The sequence below is a fragment of the Ambystoma mexicanum genome, chromosome 3p (genome assembly GCF_040938575.1).
Source record: "Ambystoma mexicanum isolate Mex_15411 chromosome 3p, UKY_AmexF1_1, whole genome shotgun sequence".
Lineage (NCBI taxonomy): Eukaryota > Metazoa > Chordata > Amphibia > Caudata > Ambystomatidae > Ambystoma > Ambystoma mexicanum.
Genome location: NC_090925.1, coordinates 15,719,043 through 15,734,399, shown reverse-complemented (window position 1 = coordinate 15,734,399; position 15,357 = coordinate 15,719,043). Strand labels below are relative to the sequence as shown.

The window sequence follows — 15,357 nt, the reverse complement described above, 5'->3', positions numbered from 1 at the left end:
TCCCAGAGGGGGAATCCCTCCCTATGCAATCCTTCTGCGGAGTACCCCCCCATCCCAGGAGCGCTATCGGGTAGCGGCCTCTCCTCCCTGGCCTCATGGAAACGGTCTCCACCCCTCCCCCTTAGGGAGAAGGGATGACCTCCTAGGAATCGTCACACTGTTCAATCATCTCTTCCAGTATTCAAACATTTGCTGCAGCCAACCTTACATTGGTCAAAGCTGCATGGGTGTGGTTAGTATGAACTATTTGGTAATTTGTGAATTTTAGCAGATTACATAAAAATGCTATGTATGATCCATATGATGATATAAGGAAATAAAAGTGCTTACTAGTGGCACGAATCCTACCTGAGGTGCTATAGAACACAGTGATAATATCCTTGTGTTTATTGGATACCGGACACAATCTCTTGCAGGTTATGGATACATAAAAGGCAAACCCTCACCCTATTTGGACCCATTTCACTACCTTTGCTATGGGGAACCATTCACACTTGCATGTCCAGAAGGCGCATCGTTAATCTGGTTACATCACTTTGTGATGAATACTTTTCAAACTGTTATGAGTCTTCTGCTGAAGTGCCCATATTGACTTTATGCACTAGTGCGCCAGACCCCTCGGCCGTGTCTGGAATGATGTTCCTATATCCCCCTTGGTTCATTCTTGAATGATTTCACCATATCCTCGCGAGTCTGCAATGAACTTCTTCTATGCCCTCCTTCGAGTATGGAATGATCTTTCTATATCCCCTTGGTCGAGTCTGCAGTGATGTTCCAGTATCCCTTTTGGTTGAGTCTGGAATGATCTTTCTAGATCTCCTCTTTCGAGTATGGAATGATCTTCCTACATCCCCTTGGTCGAGTCTAGAATGATCTTCCTACATCCCCTTGGTCGAGTCTAGAATGTTCTTCCTATATCCCCTCGGTTGAGTCTGGAATGATCTTCTAAATCAATGCATGATGCAGGCATCATCATGCTTCAAATGTCCTCGAAAGTGCTCCTGTTCGAAGTATGAAAACAGTTTCTTCGCTTAGATGAGGATCTTTAAGTAGTGTAGTATTGTGATGCAGAATGCAAGTGTAGCATCAGAGCTTATATTGCAAGGGATGCATTGCGCTATAGAAATGCGTACCATCAGCCAGTTGTCATACTTGCTTCAATACTGGATTCTTGGAAAACCATTATTGAATGAAATTCGGTGGGAGGGAGTATTAGTCTAGCATACTAAATAAATCTAATCCTTTCTCAGAGGACCCTGGCAATCTGCTCTGCAATATTCAAAGCGGTGGAATGCTAGATGCGCGTTAGACCAGTCCACTGGGGACTCGGATGTGCTAGCTCTGATTGCCCTATTGGTGTGCACAGCCCGGCCACTTCACTGGTCAACCAGTCCCAGGCCACATTAAGGGTGGGTGACCATAAAGAGAAAGTAAACCGCTCCATGCCAGCCACATTGCCTTCTGAATATACATATAATTCAGTTGTATTACTTCCCTTACAGACTCTTGCAAGGTGGCTCCTGTTTTTGATTGTGTTTTTTATGCTGTTGTAAATTATGTGGGTATGTGTGATAAGTGCACGCAGAAGCCATTTAAACTCTAAGTAAAGCAGCAGAGCAACAGGGGTCTTGGCAGCCATCTGGCAGGCATTAGGGAATGCAAGCTTGGCAATCTCGTCAGATTCAAATCGATAGTAAACATTGGCAGAGCTAGTTTCTAAAGTGTAGTGTAAATTGTTACATGTCCGCATCCAGACCTGTCGGCGTTGCTGATGCTTTTATTTTCTTTGCTGCCAGCTTAAGATCATGTTGGTAATGCCTGATGGGATTTTGAGAATGGTGAATTTGTGGGAAGATGTGTGTGATAAATGGCTTTTTGCCAATGCTTTTGTTTTTCTCTGTTCAGCATGTGTTTGCCTGTAATCTGTGCAACATGGCTTTGTCTGTGGTGTTTACTTATATAATTGCCTGCAAACCCTGTTTTTCCAGAGACGAGTTTCATTCCACGATGTTGCGGCCTGTTTCTCAGAGGAGGAGTGGAAGCTTCTACACCAATGGCAGAAGGAGCTCTACCGGAATGTGATGTATGAAATCCACCAGGCTGTCAGCTCCCTGGGTATGTTTAATGCATTTCACTTGGAGCTTGTGGGCTATAAACTTGCTTTTCTTTATCAAAAACCTTCTGATGTGTTGAGTTGGCTTTATGAGTTGAGATTAAAAAGTCCTATTCGCCTGTATGTGTCAAGTGTGTAGCAAAGCATTGCAGTGACAAGCCTGGATGCAGATTTTTCCCCTGCTGCTACTCCGCACAAATTGGCTTCTGTAGCACTAATAAACGCATGGGCCCCTGGCTCCATGAAACGTAGAACTGCAGGAACACCCACCCATTGGACATTGTTGATACCTACAATATTAGTACTTGGAGTATATGCATAACAGTATGTGCTGTTAGTGTGTGAAAAGTAACAATTGCTGGGCTGTTGCCGCTCATACAATCCGAACTGTACAGATGTAAACAGTGCAGTAACACAAGTCTCTTCTTTGGCCCACTAGAAGGTGTTACTAGGTGCCTGTGTTGATTGGCAGTATGATTATTTTGTGTGGGGGGTAAATACAGAATGCTGCACTTAAACCAGTTTTCTGTGCACTGTGCAGAGGGGACCTGGCCTAGCAGTTCGGGCTGGGCTGCTACCTTCGGTGCGGCAGCTGTTGACTGACTTGCACATGGCTGGTCCCCTTTTGCAATGGCGCAGACGGGCTAAAAAACAGTGGTGTGGAAGGTTGCCCAGAGCAATTGCCAGTGGCTTAGATTCATTCGAAACCTTCCACCCATCACTTTTGTGGTCGGCACTTAAACCAGTAGCCTATTCAAGGAAATTCCAGCCAAGAGAAAATGTATGCCTCCATTATGCAGTGTGAGTTCCTACCTGGTGAACTGATGCAAAGGATTGGCCAATGTCTACTTCTAAGCAGAGTTTATTATTTGAACGCAAACAATGTTAAAAATATAGCTTCAAGGCACAAAATGTAAAGGAAGAGCATAATGTAACACTTGGATGCATTATTGAATGATCATTTATGATGCGTCATTGGCTAGAGCGCTGGGTAAGCAGAGAAGTGCCCTGTGCTATTCTGTAATTAGCATTCACTTTCACAAAAACACTGCTATAGTAAAGCTGCACTTATTGAATAACACCTCCTTGCTCAACAGTGGGGATCTCAATAAATGGGATTTCTTTCTTTTTCTGAAAGAAAGCCAGGTGATTGACTTCTGTGTGGATTAGGGCTGGGCGATAAGGACCAAAAGTCATATCTCTATTTTTATTCTGAAATGAGATGCACAATATTTATCTCAATATCGTTTGTGGGTTAAATGCTCAGTTGTAAGCCGCCAGCTACATGTAGAGGTCACAAACACCTTTATAAAACAATGATCAAAATAAAGTGCAATTACAGGTTTCCTCTTTTTGTTTGAGAATACACACAGCTGTGTGAATATCAAAATGTCAAATAATTGTAGTATATATAATAATGTGTATATTTCAAATGGATTGTGTCCTCCCATGTATTCCTCATCTTATGGTATCTGCATATCCAACCTTAGCTGCTTCCGAAAAAGATTTCAGCTGGGGGTGCTGCGCATCGATGCCCATCGACTCGATGTCCCTCAAGGGCCTCCGTTTCGGTGTCGATGTCATTGATGGTATATAGCGTGCACTGCGACCATTGGCATCAGTTCTGTTTTCCCGCGAGAGCCAACACTTGGGATTATCAGCGCGCTTCGTTTCCTTACCTAAAAACACCTTTAGTTTAGTGATTGGGGTTAAATATATGTCAGTACTGCAAAAAGTGTAGTGCAAGGAGAAGGGTGGGCACCACTAGTGTGTAGAGTAGTAATTCAGAGTTAACAAATTTTAGGTTCCAAATAAATTGGAACGTACCAATACGGCCTTGGCACAAGGATGTACGTAATTCACAGAAAATGGAACTAAGAGAAAATCTCTCGTTCGTGGTACGCTCACGCTATGCTCTTTAAACAGGTTGCAGCTGTTTGCTGATTATTCACACCAAGTTCATAAGGCTTCAAAAATAATGGTCCATGACTCTTTAGTAAAAAATGTACCAAGGGATTTTAATTGTATGAAAGACGATATGCATCCACAGTTATGTGTCTCAATAGTGTTCGCCAATGCATTTTGGAACATGTTCCATTTTCAGGGCCGGTCACTATGCGCACTGCCTGACTGCAAAAATGTCACAACTTTGGGGGGGAAAATGTGCCTTATGGACCCCCATCGTGTGTGTCTATTGTGCCTGGGATCCTCTCATTCAACTTCGGAGTGTGGGCCCTCCCTAGCATAAAGGGAATCCCCTTCGACAACCCTTTTGAAAAAGGCAATCCTCTGACGAGTCGAGAGCTGACTCTCCTTGTCGGAAGAAAGCTAAAAGGTCCCGATTATGTAGTGGCTCACACCACCGTCATCTTCCTTGCATCGTTCGAAGAAAAGGTGCCACAGATCACCATCTTCGTCATAGAATTCCTCGCCGGAACGTGTCTCGTGCCTGATCAAATCGGCCTCACCGGCCGAGTGGGAGAAGTTCAGACTAAAGATGTTCAAAATATTCGAGAAAGCGGCTTCGACCCCCTCGAAGAAAGATGAGAGCCAGAAAGATGAGCCATTCCAGTGTAGACTTGCACGACAAAAAGAAGGCAAGGGACAAAACACTTGCACCCTCAAGACCTGGTGTCCATGAGAACTCCTCGAGAACCCTCATAGGTTCCCTCAAGTAGAGAAAAGACTCTTTCAAAGTCAAAATCAGTGCTGAAAGACTCCACGTCGATGCCTAAGGAACCCTCAACACCACAGCTGTCGAAGCCCTCGATAGTGTAGAAGACTTCAATGCCGTTGTTGACGCTAGGTCCAAAATCCTCGAAAGGATGTCAAGAAAACATTCACTCCACTGGCAAGGAAGGATTTTTTTCAAATCCCTTTCCACAATTTATGAGGAGGATGAAGCATCTTCAGATGAGTCTTTTCCATTTGGATTGCAGTATGGGACACCAAATGTTCCAGATGCCTTAGTATCAGAGGACACCAGAATAAAGGATCTACATGACTCCCTGTAATCTTCAAGTGGGTTGGGCACTTCCCCAGAAATAGTTTGGCAGACCAGAGCCCTCGGACCATGCCGATGGATCTTACAGACAAACTGATGTCTAGAGTGATAGAATATCTGGGATGGAGTAGGCCTGCACCACTTTTTGGAAGGGCCACCTGATATTTTAGACAAGGGACCCCAGGAGGACTCTATTCTACCATTCAATGTAGCTCTGCAAAAGAGAGTTAATGCCAACTGGGAGACGCCAGAGTTAATTCCAGCTGTGAACAAAAAAACTAACAAGCACGTACACTGTATCAAGCAGTGACTGTACTATCGCACAAACCTCCAACTCCTGAAAGCTTGGTAGGTCAAGCTGTCACTTCTACATCCAGACAACAGGCATACCAAACTACCCCAAGGACAGAGATGACCAGCATTATGACGCTTGGGCTAGAAATGTTTTCTCTGCGGGGAGTATGGCCCTTAAATCAGCAAATGCCACGTGTGCATTGGCCAAGTTCACTGTCACCTTATGGGATTGTATAGCGATTGCGGATGAACAAATCCCCGAAGGGGAAGAACGAGATGGTTTTTTAAACCTTGTCAAGGACGGGAAAGATGCGATATGCGAATCCCTCCAGACGGGTCTTGACTCTGCGGACAGTATCAGCAGAGCAATGGCGGCTAGCACTGTAACACGCAGATTTGCCTGCTTGAGAGTCTGGATTTGCTCCAGATGTACAGTCTAGACTTCTTAGCCTGCCCTTTGACTGCACTCATTTATTTGGCAGCAAGGCTGATGAGAGCGTTGAGAAGCTGCAGACCTCCAAAGCTGAAGTCAAATCCCGTGGCGCAGCATCAGACAGCCACCTACTCGTCCCACTGGTACAGCTTGGAAGGGCAGGTCCTTTCGTTATTACTCCTCAATTGAAGAGGGAGATGACTGTTGAATCAAAGAGGTCAGAAAATATTCCCCTGTGGTGGACGGGGAAGAGGTCCTAAGACCACCCAAGCAGGAGCTCCTTTACCATCAGCCTCTGCGTCGGCGGCCTCAAACCATCTCCGAGGCCTTAGTCCACAAGACGCGGTGGGAGGCAGACTCTAACAGCATCTGAAAGAATGGCACTGTATTTCTTTAGATGCATGGGCATTAGAAACAGTGTCTCAGGGTTACTGCCTACCCTTTCTAAAAAGACCTCCACATCATTCACTTAGGAACTACTCTTTCAGAGTACCAGATCTACTCCTTAAGTGGGCAATCTTGACCCTGCTACAGAAAGGTGCTATAGAACCGGTATCTGTAGCGGAGAAGAGCAAAGGTTGGTACTCCCCAAGAAGGACGGAGGATTGAGACCCATCTTGGATTTAAGAGACTTGAACGAGTTCCTCAGGAAGGACGGGTTCAGTCTGGTTACCCTTTCTCAGATCCTTCAGGTCCTCCAGCTTCAGGACTGGATGGTATCATTGGACCACAAGGATGCTTACTTTCATGTGCCGTTGGTGGTTCTCATTATAAATTTTGAGTTCTGCTATTAGGGCTGACCTCCACCTGAGAGTTTTCACCAAGTTGAAGGCAGTGTTGACAGTGAGTCTCGGGAGAGGGGGATTCACATCTACCCCTACCTGGACGATTGGCTGATCCGGGCACGTTCTCCCAAACAGGCCCCTGGAACATCTCTGCTCCACCTGTTGCTCCCTTCACAAACGGGGCTTCTCCCTCAACTTCAAGAAGTCCCACATGATACCATCTGAAAGGCTCCAATTCATCGAGGCTGTCCTGCACGCTTCCTTGGGGAAAAGCCTTGCTACCCAAGGTGAGGGCTCAGGACATTCTGCAGATGGTCAACAAATTCTAAAATGCACAGTCTTCCGGCCTTTGATTTTCTGAGGTTGCTCGGCCTCATAGCTTCCTGCATGTTCCTGGTGCCAGAGGCTCGCCTGAGAATGAGATCTCTCCAATGGGCTCTCAGGACTCAATGGTCACAATTCTCAGGCAAAATGTCAAACCTCCTTCAGGTTCCAAGCAGAGTAGCACAAGATCTTCTGTGGTGGACCTACCAAGAAAACATCCTGAAAGCAGAACCTTTTTGGCAACCATGGCCGGAGATAACAGTAGTGACGGACGCCTCACTCACAAGGTGGGGAGCCCACACCAATGATCTTACAATTAGTAGCCGTTGGTCTGCATCGGAATGCAAACTACACATCAATCTTTTGGAGCTGGGGGCGATCAGACTAACGGTGAAGGCCCTTCTGCCCTCTGTACGGAGAAACAATGTTCTGATAATGACGAACAACAGTGACCATGTACAACCTCAACAAGAGAGGAAGCGTAGGGCCACTACCACTGTGCAGATAGGCAATGCAGCTCTGGTTCTGGGCAATTCAAAAGGAATCTCTCGATCAGCAGTTCACCTAGCCAGTGAGGAGAACACGGCGGCGGATGCTCTGAGCAGGCAGAGCAGTCTCCCACGAGTGGAAACTAGCTCAGGAAGTCCTTCAAAAGATCTTTGCCATTTGGGGAACTCCTCAAGTGGATTTGTTCGTGACCAGTGTCAACCAGAAGTGCGAACTATACTGCTCCAGGAAATTTCCCCCAAGAGGAGCTCTAGGGGACGCGTTCATCGTGGACTGGGGGGTTCCACTCCTGTACGCCTTTCCTCCAGTCCCCATCATTCCTGACATGATCAGGAGGTTGACAAAGTTCAGGAATCCCATGATCCTAATTGCTCTGGAATGGGCCAGGAGGACGTGGTACCCGGACCTTCTGGACATGTCCATCTGCCCTCCACTATGTATGCCACAAAGAGAGGACCTTCTCTTGCGAGAAGAGGGCCGGGTTCTCCATCCACAGGTTAAGACACTCAACCTTCACAAATGGGTTCTGAGAGGTTGAGATATAAGGATTGTGACCTCCCAGATAATGTAATAGAGATTTTGCTTTCAGCCAGAAGGCCAACACCAAAGTCTTAGTACCGCTGCCGTTGGAACAACGTCTGCAGCTGGTGCAGGGATAAGAATGTGGACCCTTTTACATGCAGTAAACCTATGGTGTTATCGTTCTTGTTACACCTGGCTATTCTGGGGATCCAGGTTGGTACAATTAAAGGGTATCTGGCAGCGCTATCTATTTTTAAGTGCTCCTCTGAGGAGGTATCTTTCTTCAAGATTCCACTGGTCATACAATTCTTGAAAGGATTGAAGAATGTCTTTCCTCTGGTCCCTTTTCAAGTCCCGGCTTGGGATGTCAACCTAGTTTTAAAATTCCTAATGTGTGCTCCATTCGAGCCTATCCACTCCTGATTAAGATTGTTGACTTTAAAGACCATTCTTTTAGGGGCCCTTACATCAGCCTGTAGGGTGAATAAAGTGCAAGCCTTGTCCTGCAAGCCTCCTTACAGTCTTCTGTCAGGATAGAGTAGTCATTTTAGGTTAAACCTACTGTTGTACTAATAATTGTGTCTATTTAACTCAAAAAAGAATTCTACCTTCTTTTTATCCCCCACCTCATCCTGGAAAGGAAGAGGAGAGGCTACACAGGCTGACCCAAAACATGCTCTTAGGTTCTATATTTCCAGAATGTCTAAATTAAGACAGGATGATCAACTATTTAATGGATATATGGGCCATAAATTGGGTATGGCGGTTTCAAAACAAACCTCGTCTAGGTGGATCATCCTTGCAATCTCTGAATGCTACAGGTTAGCTGGAAAAGATCTTCCTGAGGGTCTCGGAGCCCATTCGACCAGGGGCATGGCTACTTCCTCTGCCTTATCGAGGGGAGTCCCAGTGAAGGATATTTGTGCGGTGGCCACATGGTCCTCAATCCACACATTCACCAAACGCTATAGCCTGGACTCTTCCACGGGCTGGGAAGGTGGTTTTAGTAAGGCAGTGTTGCATTATGTACACACAGGCCAATAGGAACTCCCAAATTTGAATTTGAAACTGAAAATTCGGACTCCCTCCTCCAGAAATACAAACGCTGCTCTGGAAGTCGATCATAAGATGAGGAATATGTCGGAGGACACAATACATTCGAAAAAAACAAGTTACTTACATGTGGTAACCTTCTTTCGACTGGATGTACCTCCCACGTATTCCTCATCGCCAATACCACAGTTGAAATTCCATGTTACTACAGTTTACGCTCTTTCAGGGTGAGGAGCATAGGATAATCCAATACACAAAAAAGTCAGAAATTAATCCAACGGTCGCTGAACGTGCTATATACCATTGATGGTGTTGAGACGGAGGCCCTTGAGGGATATAGAGTCACCAGGCATTGACACGCAGCACCCCCTGCTGGGAAATATTTCAGAAGAGGCTAAAGCTGCATATGGAGATATCATAAAATGAGGAATATGTGGGAGGAACATCCAGTCAAAAGAAAGTTACCACGGTAAGTAACTGTTTCGTCTCCAGCATGGGGGTCTGGCATCGATTCACATGCTCATGACTATTCCCCATTGTCAGGCTGGGAATCCTCGGTAAAGGAAAAAACTGTTTCACTTTCGCTGGAAATTTCTCCTCTAAACCAATCACTGTCCTCTGGGTCATACTGCGCCCATCCAATGACAGTCCTCTCCCTAAGCTCCACCCCTGGTGGCCGCCTTCATATTATTACCGCACACTTCAGTATCGGGAGTCCTCTTAGTGCTCTGCGAGCTTTTTTCCTAATTTGAGTTTTTGGTAAAATCTGAAAGTTTTCACTGATTTTTGAAGTTATTGTTCGACCAAAGGTCGACTACCGGCCGTGGGGGATCTGCTGTCGGTGAAGATCATACTTCATCGGGTCGTTCATCGAATCCGAGAAGGCCAAGGTTTGGACCTACTTTGCACCTTTTCACCATGACCGAAGAGAAGAGATGTGAAATGTGGACTAAGGAACATTTTCGTGCTGGATCGACACCACCAAAGTCTTTACTGCCTACATCCTGACCATGATGAGGAGGGATGCAAGGTCTGCCGTGGTTTTTTTCGAAGAAGACCATGGAGGTCTGCTACAGTAGGCTGGTGGCGTGTTTAAATTCGGGTAAGGCCTCTGACTCGGCCTATGGGCATGAGTACGCTTCTCCCAGGAACCTCCGGTCCAACGATCGAACTCGCTCGGATAAGAGGTTGAGGTCCTTTGAGGACGCCCCGCCCACAGGGTTCCAAAAGAAGGCAAGGCTGCACTCCACAGGTCCCAGGGGGTTTGCTGCTTCTGCAGGTCCCGGCTTGGGAAGGACAAAGTCGCCATCACCAACCACATCCATGGTGAGCCTACCGACCAGGGTCGCACACTCACCTCTTCGAAAGTCTGCTTGCCAGCGGACAAGGCATTGAAGGAGAAATCCAAGGTGGGCCCTTCTCCATCGATGTCTCAACCAGCCAAGACAACACCATCCTCAACTGCTTCAACAACGGCCACATCGACTACTGCTGTTGCCACCCCGTCAACGGCGTCATTGATTAACACTACTTCGAAAACAGGGCAGACCCCGAAGGTGGTGTTCACAGTGATAGAAATGGCTTCTTCCGCCGGTGTCCTTACTGGCACAGCGTGAGTTAACTGCCATGGCTTTGGTGAAGACCCATAGAAAGGGGCCTGCAGCCTCTTCCTCCCTGAAGTCTCAGGAGAGGGGAGTAAGTAGGCCTCCAATAACCCCTAGGAAGGGTACAGAACAAGGAGCTGAACCAAGTATGTTGGTCACATTTATACTAGCTCCGATGAGGGTGACAACCTGCCCGAGGGCTACTATTCAGACCATGAAGGGGGCCAGGAACCCTTGTTGGAAGGTGGGTCGCCGCGGGGTGAACCATATGACCTAGGCACACCAGCCCGGAGCCCCCCCCCCTCTCATTCCTATTACACCTCAACCCAGAGATGTTTCGTTGGATATTCTGACCATGCTGCACACTCTGGGATCAGAAATTCACCACAGGCTGCTGCCCATACCGGCCCTGCTCTGTCTGGAAGTCCTCCAAGGCCGCTTTCCGGAAGTCTTTCCAGGTGCAAACATAAGTCAAAGGACCCTGCATGTCAGAGGTGCCAACCGATGCCACCGCCTCCTCCACCTCCACCTTGGGTGTTGATCCTGACAGGGGACCCTGCCATGCACACAGATACAGTGGCTACGGCGCTACGGCGGCAGACACCGACTAAGCTGATGATTTAGTGACAACAGATGGAGAGCCATCAGGTGTGGATGACCCGCACAGGGCTTCTCCACCGGATGAGGTCGGCTCCTTCCATTCAATGATGTCCAGGGCCTCCAAACCTTTTCAACTGGTGTCCGAGGAGACGAGAAACTAAGGTTTCCTTTATTGACATCGCAAGTCCAGGGGTAGGGCCTTCATGTCCATTCCTTTGTTGGACAATATCTGGGATGAAGGCCTAGCACTGTTGAAGAATCTGAGCACCACCACGCCCAAGCCCGGCAGGCTCGAGAATAAATAGAGAACGGTACTCGGGGCCCAATAAGAGCCTGAGATCCCAGCCGACACCAGACTCTGTGGTCTCGGCCGCGGCCAGGAAACGCTCTCTGAAGCAGTTGTCCTCCTTGGTATCCCCGAACCAGGACGGGAAGAAGCTGGACAAAAGGATTATCTTTACGGCTGCCAGCACCATTATGGCCGCTAATGCATTGGCCATTTTGTCGTGCTACGACTCGGAGCTCCGTTATAAGCTTGGCCCTATTCTTGACTTCCTACCTGAAGACACAAGCTCTTGAACTGTTTCGGTGGCCTCGAACTAGGTCATCACAGTGGTGGTGGACATCGCGGACACTGGATTCCGTCAGCTGGACAACGGAGTGTCTCTTCGTCGGCAGGGATGGCTGAAAGCTATATAATTCAGACCGGACGTTCAGTCAAAGGTGTTGGCCATGCCATTCGATGGAGAAATACTTGTTTGGCAAGACGGCCGGGGAGCCTCTTCAAATCATCAAGACTGACACAGAGACGGACCGTTTGCTGGGCAACCTGCAGCAACGTCGGTCGTCCTCCTTTTGGTCCCCAAGAGGAAAGGTCCTTTCGGTTCTTGAGGGGGAAAACCTGGCAGGTCCTCTTAGTGCTACACCCCCCCCCCCTATGGGCAGCCTTCCCACTCCATGGCGCAGGAGTTGTACAGAGGCCGCTCGCAGGCATACAGCAGTGGAGGACAGCGCTACCCGCACCTGAACTGGCCGGTCGAAGGAAAACCTTGTAATAGGAAAACCAGTCGCCACCCCCGCAGTGGAAGCCACTCTAACCACAGACGCATCCCTCACAGGATGAGGGGCTCCCATCAGACTGTTCACGGCGTTTGGACTCCGAGCGTAGCATCCAAGCACATACTGGAGCTACTGGCTGTGTTCAAGGCACTAAAAGCCTTCCAGGCACACCTACAAGGGAAGACAGTGATGGTCCTCACGGACAGCACCACAGCCATGTACTACCTCAACAAACAAGGGGGCGCTCACTCTCCAGGACTGTGCAAGCTGTCCCAGAACATCTGGAAGTGGGCTCTCAGACACAACATGTTCCTACTGTCACAACATGTACCAGGGGAACTCAATCTACTAGCAGACGAACTCAGCAGAGACTTCCCTCTGCCCTCAGAGTACGAATGGCGTTACACGAAGACATCATTTTCGACGTTTTCACACAATGGGGATTCCCAGAAATAGACCTGTTCGCAACTCTGGAGAACTCACAATGCCAAGATTACGCCTCCAGGTACCCCCAGAACCAATCCAAGGGGAAACGGTCCATCGATTCCATGGTCAGGGAAATTTGTTTACGCTTTTCCTCCGACTCCCCTTCTCAACAAGATTGTGCACAAGATGCACCAGGAACAAGTTACCATGATACTAGTGGCCCCTATGTGGGCCCGGTAGCCATGGTCCGCTCACCTGATGGAGATGTCTCTATCTCCTCCAGTGAAACTTCCCTGCCCGTACAACATGCTGTCACAGGACAAGTGCAGGACACTGCATCCATGCCCTCAGACCATGAACTTAGCAGCCTGGCTCCTGAGATCATAGAATTTGGACATTTACAACTCCTGTAGAGATGCATGGACATCCTCAGGGAGGCTAGAAAGCCTAACACTCGTCACTGTTATTCTAGCAAATGGAAGAGATTTGTCATCTGGTGTAGAGGAAGAAACATCAACCCTGTTGACTGCTCTCCCACACAAATTGTTCTGTACCTGACCCATTTACTGGACTCCGGTCTAGTATTCAATTCTATTAAAGTCCACCTAGCGGCACTTTCTGCATATACCACTTCCCAACTTAAAGTGTCATTGTGGAAAGTCCCAGTTATTAAAGCCTTCATGGAGGGGGCAAAGAGAATACACCCTCCGATAGCAAACCCAGCTCCCAGCTGGGACCTAAATGTGGTACTTACCAGGCTCATGGGCTCACCCTTTGAACCCATGCACAAGGCAACTCTTAAAGACCTCACTCTTAAGACTGTCTTCCTAATAGCTATCACCTCCATTAGGAGAGTAAGTGAACTACAAGCTCTTTTTGTTCTAGACCCCTTTGTAACAGTTCACAAACATAAGGTGGTTCTACGCACACACCCGAGGTTTGCACCAAAATTAATCTCGGAATTCCATGTCAACCAGTAAATAGAACTACCAACGTTCTTTCAAAACCCTTCAAATTTGGGAGAAAAAAGCCTGCATACACTTGATGTGCGCAGAGCTGTCATGTTTTATATGGAAAGAACTAGACCACTGAGAAAGACTAATCAGTTCTTTGTCTCGGTGGCAGCAGGAAGAGAAGGAGTTGCAGTCTCAAAGTCCACTATATCTAGATGGATTGTTCAATGCATCACTCTGTTTCTCTCTTGCTAAGAGAGAACTACCCTTCAAGCCAAGAGCACATTCTACTCGAGGCACTGGGGCTTCCATAGCATTCATTGCAAATGTTCCCCTTGAGTCCATTTGCAAAGCGGCAACCTGGAGTTCTGTACACACCTTTACAAAACACTACTGTCTAGATGCCCACTCTAGATCTGATTCCCAGGTGGGACAAGCAGTATTAAGACATCTTTTCTCTACTGTTCCTTCTCGCAACCCACCTCCAACTCCGGGTACTACTCGCTAGCCTATGCACAGCATGTGATTCTAAGCAGATTAACAAACATCAGAAGACAATGCATTACTTACCGTAAAAGCATTTCTGATGGTTGTTTCTGCTTAGATTCGCATGCGCCCACCCTTCCTCCCCGCTCGGATGGAAGGAACATAGACATCCTTATCTTTCTCTCTTTTCTGTACTCACTCACGTCTAATAAGCTCCCTCGGGGCAGAAAAAATACAAACAGAGGGACCTCGACGCGTGAGGGATTGTGGGTACACCGCACGTCACTATAGGGATAGTGTTACAGACACGCTTTGTCAACGTCCCCTTTTCGACTACGAAAACCAAAATGCAATACTCTGCAGTGACCACTGGATGTCGGACTATGCACAGCATGTGAATCTAAGCAGATACAACCATCAGAAATGCTTTTACAGTAAGTAATGCATTGTCATGTCGATGTTCACGATATTGTCTCTTGCTATATCGTTTTTGAAAATATATCTAAATATCTCAAACTTAATATGTCGCCCAGCCATAGTGTGGATGTCCATAGAACGCATCTTTCATAGTCTTCTCCACAGTGATTGACGTGTGTGTGGATGATCAAAATGTACACCTTCCACAGCCTTGCCCTCCCGGCTGATTGGTATCTGTGGATGACCATAGGACATATCCTCTATGCCCTTGTCCTCCCTGGTGGTTGACTTTTGTGTGGATGATCAAAGGTTGCACCTTCCATAGTCTTGTGCTCACGGATTATGGGCTTCTGTGAGATGTGAATACGTCACACCTCTTCCATAGTCTTCTGCTGCCTCATAGGTCACACCTTCCATGCTCTTGTCCTCCAAGGTTATTGGTTTCTGTGGATGACCATAGGAAGCATCTTCCATAGGCTTGTTCTCCCGGGTTATTGGCATCTGTGGATGACCATACGGCGCATCTCCCATAGTCTTTTCCCAGGTCATTGGCATTTGTGGATAACCATAAGACTCTGGGGAGTGTGGCTTGCAGCCATGGTGTAGGGCTACTTCAGGGAGAGCTCCTGCCTGATCTGACATAAACCCACAAATAAAAAGGCGGATACACCGCATTACTACGACCCACAAAAGCTAAAAGACCTGTCGGAGTGATAGCAGGACAAGCTCCTTGTCTGAGGAGCGATCCGTTACAACACATTACCAGCGAAACGCTTC

At 47.5% G+C, this 15,357-nt stretch overlaps 1 protein-coding gene across 2 annotated transcripts in view; it reads left to right on the top strand.

The window, feature by feature from the left end:
* Positions 1-15,357, top strand: part of LOC138580078 (zinc finger protein 84-like) — a 415,310-nt gene that overhangs the window by 97,894 nt on the left and 302,059 nt on the right. For both annotated transcript variants that reach the window (XM_069650337.1, XM_069650338.1), the window contains exon 2: positions 1,989-2,115. In XM_069650337.1, coding sequence (XP_069506438.1) covers positions 1,989-2,115 — 127 coding nt within the window. The remainder of the gene's footprint in view (positions 1-1,988; positions 2,116-15,357) is intronic.